The 3,818-nt window shown below is 51.1% G+C and overlaps 1 protein-coding gene across 1 annotated transcript; it reads right to left on the bottom strand.

Moving 5' to 3' along the window:
• Positions 1–266: 266 nt before the first annotated feature.
• On the bottom strand, positions 267–2,559 carry LOC127760717 (sugar transport protein MST8). Its single transcript, XM_052285016.1, has 4 exons — positions 2,344–2,559; positions 1,934–2,256; positions 1,013–1,642; positions 267–929 (listed from the first exon to the last, which is right to left on the bottom strand). The coding sequence occupies exons 1-4, from the start codon at positions 2,477–2,479 to the stop codon at positions 477–479; spliced, it is 1,542 nt and encodes a 513-aa protein (XP_052140976.1). The 5' UTR covers positions 2,480–2,559; the 3' UTR covers positions 267–476.
• Between the last annotated feature and the right edge of the window lie 1,259 nt (positions 2,560–3,818).

Here is a 3,818-nt window from a genome sequence, read left to right as displayed (position 1 = left end):
GGTCCAACAAAAAGTACCTCGAGGTAAAATTTTACGAGATTTGCTCAAGTCCAATAAAAAGTACCTCGAGATATCGGTACCTCACCCATCATACCAAGTTAGATCCAGCAATCACTAAAATTTTTTTTAATACCTTGAGGTAATTAATATCTAGAGATATCAAATTTTACACTAGAAAATATCATACCAGTACGTTCTAAAAGATGTAAAATTACCCCTTTTATCGTTAGTGCTATTCAACAGTTCAGATTCGCAGTAAATTTTTTAGAACTCTTAAAATACTTCTGAAAAGTGCACCATATTTCATATTTTTCATTCAGAGCATATCCCAAAACTACGATAGAAAACTATCTCTCGTCCTTCCTTAATTATGAGTTCAATGACAAGCACGCATGGCGCAATGGATCGATGTAGCCAGCAGATTCAATTACGTAATCCGAAAACAAATTGAAAGATAAACGTTTACGGCACGCATGTCATACTGTGGAGGTAATCTCGACCTTGCCGCCGGCCCCAGCGCCGACGAACCGTCTCCAGTACCAGTGCTTGCCCCAGATCCTGTCCATCTCCTCGATGGGAATCCCCTTCGTCTCCGGCAGGAAGAAGAAGACGAACCCCGTCATGATGAGCTCCATGGCGCCGAAGAAGTAGAAGAGGCCGAACTTGAGGTGGCACAGCATCATCAGGAAGATCTGCGCGATGATGAAGGTGAAGGCCATGTTGAACACCACCACCACGCTCTGCGCCGCCGACCTGATCTCCAGCGGGAAGATCTCGCTGGGAACCAGCCACCCCAGGGGCCCCCACGACCACGCGAACGCCGACACGAACACGCAGATGCACAGCACCACCACGATGGCGTAACCCCGCGAGATGTTCGCCACGCCCACCGTCCCGAACTTGACGGCGATCAGCGTCCCAAGAATGAACTGTCCATGCAAAAATCATCCGAATTATGTGCGTTTAATAATGTATCTGATCGAATTGATCAATGGATTTTGTGTGTACGTACCTGCGCAAAGATCATTTGGACGCCCCCCTGAAGGAGGAGCTTGCGGCGGCCGAGGCGGTCGACGGTGGCGATGGAGACGAAGGTGGCGAACATGTTGACGAGGCCGGTGATGACGGCGGACATGAGCGAGGCCGTGCCGCCGAATCCGATGGTCTTGAAGAGGACCGGCGCGTAGAACATGACGACGTTGATGCCGGTGAGCTGCTGCAGCGTCGGGATCAGCACCGACATCACCAGCTGCGGCCTGTACCGGCGCTCGAGGAGCGTGCGCCACGGGTTCTCGATGGCCTTGGACGCCTCGCTGGCGGCGACGAGGTCGTCGTACTCCGGGCCGACGTCGTCGGTGCCACGGATGCGGCGGAGCATGGCGCGCGCCTCGTTCTCCTTGCCGCGGGAGAGGAGCGAGTTGGGGGTGTCGGGGAGGAAGAGGGAGCCGCCGGCCATGATGACGGCCGGGACGGCGGCGAGGCCGAGGCTGACGCGCCACCCCCACCCTCCGGCGATCTTGTCGGTGAAGTAGTTGATGAGGTTGGCGGCGAGGATGCCGACGGTGATCATGAGCTGGAAGCTGATGTTCAGCATGCCCCGCATCCTCGCCGGCGCCATCTCCGACAGGTACAGTGGCACAGCCTGCACATAGCCATGGTTGTCACGTCACATTCGAACGAAATTAACTCCGAGGAGTGTGCAGTGTACTACTGTAATTTGCATGAAGCGTGCATGCAAGTTATCCGTAAGATCCGGTCATGCAGATCGTTTAACGCTCAATCCGGATTTAGTTTCATGCCATTTTCAAATGAATTCTTTTAACAATTTTCGCGCACGCATGCATCGTTATCCAAAACTTGAATTGCGTGCATGATATGCCTTTTTTTTTAGACCAAATGCAGAATTGGAGAGATTGGGTACGACGTGGATGACCTGGTTGCTGAAGCCGACGCCGATGCCGAGGAGGATGCGGCCGATGATGAGCATGGCGACGTCGGCGGCGGCTCCGTTGAGGATGGCGCCGACGAGGAAGATGACGCCGCCGCCGAGCATGGTGATCCTGCGGCCGAACTTGCGGGTGATGACGGAAGCGAAGAGCGAGGCGATGAGCGCGGCGAGGTAGAGCGACGAGGTGAAGAGGGTGAGCAGCTCGCTGTCGAACTTGCAGTACTGGTTCGTCTCCACCATCTCCTTCTCCTTGGCGTACACCGACGGGAAGAACTTGATCAGGAACGAGTCCATCGACGTCACGCCGCCTGCAAAGAAAATTCACGCAATCCATCAAACGATCGATCGATCGATCGATCCATAGACTTTCTCGTTTTCGGTGTCTCAAATGTTACCGGAGATGCCGATGTCGTAGCCGAAGATGAGGCCGCCGGAGGAAGCGACGAGGCAGGCGAGGAAGACGAAGATGGTCATCTTCCCCGGGTAGTTCTTGTGAGCGCCATCGGTGTCGGTCATGGCGCCGCCGGCCATGATGGGAATTCCGAAGTGTGCGAGGAGTGAGGAGAGAGAGAGAGAGAGGAGAACAAGGCTGGACTACGATCAGTACTCACTAGTCAGGGGAGAAATGGAAGGGGGTTACGGTTAATATAGAGTGGATTACTGGATTGGATAGACTTTCACAGTCACAGTAACAGCTAGTGACCAACTAATTATTTATCCGATCCTATATATTATCCCTAATCCGTTGTTAGGCGCTGTTAGTTGCAGAAAATGTAGCGCGATCCGTTGGTGCATGGACGCAAGGCTGGCTTCTCGGTGATGTGGAGCATTGATCAGGATCGAGATACTACTAGTGTGCGTATGTGCCATCTCAAGAAAGGAAAATATAAAATGATATTTTTCGTACTGTATGGCACGTCCTATAGGCTATAGCACAAGATCAGTGTACATTATAGAGTGCTACTGCTGCAGTATGTATTATCATCGATATGTAGATATTTTACTAGTATCACACTTCAGTGCCACTAGGCCCACTCAGTAGGCCTGTGGTATGGGCTTTGGCCCAGTATTAAGAAAGAGCTAGCTAGTGGGGTTATAGACATGTGATGGGCCGTTAAGAAAAGAAAGAAGAAAATGTCTATTTTGCCTCCTCGGTATAGTTCATCCCTTAACCAAAAAACTAGATTGGGAGGCTCCCTCAACAACCTAAACAGGTTCGTTTTGCGAACTAGATACAGAGGCTCCCTTAACGGTTTAAACTGATTCATTGTGCTTCCTAAGCGGTTTGAATGACAGTTTCGTCCTATATGACACGTTGATTTGGTCTTCCTTCGACATAGCATTTATGTGATATTATAATTAGCAAACAAAAATAAAAAAGGTGGACCTATATGTAAGTCTCTCAAATCCTCTCCAATGTAAGTGGGATTCATGTGTAAGTTGCCACCCTCACCTTCTTTCTCCATGTCTCCCCACTCCTCTCTTCACTCTCTCTTTAGCAGGGTGGTGGGTGGCGACCCACGGTGAAGTGCCTCTATCGAGCTCCCTTAGCGACTCTCCGCTGAGATTTTCTCTTTGTGGCTATCTCTTCACCAAGCTCCAAAAGCGTGCACCTTGGCTTGATGTGGCGTAGATGGCAAAATAGTGGTGACGTAACAATGCTGATGGAGCAGATGAAGCTGAGGAGAAGTCCAAGGCAGATAGAAGGGATGGAGCACATAGTTGACCTCCCCCCCCCCTCATTCGATCCTCCTGCTTGCACAATGCTCACACCCGACCCGCAAGAAGGCCCACTCCTTACGGTAGAAAGTGGTTAGCGTGATGAACAACAACATCGTGCTCCTTACCATGCTGCTCTACCAAGGCAATC

This window comes from Oryza glaberrima, chromosome 1, assembly GCF_000147395.1.
Source record: "Oryza glaberrima chromosome 1, OglaRS2, whole genome shotgun sequence".
NCBI lineage: Eukaryota > Viridiplantae > Streptophyta > Magnoliopsida > Poales > Poaceae > Oryza > Oryza glaberrima.
This window is presented reverse-complemented; position numbering and strand designations above follow the sequence as displayed.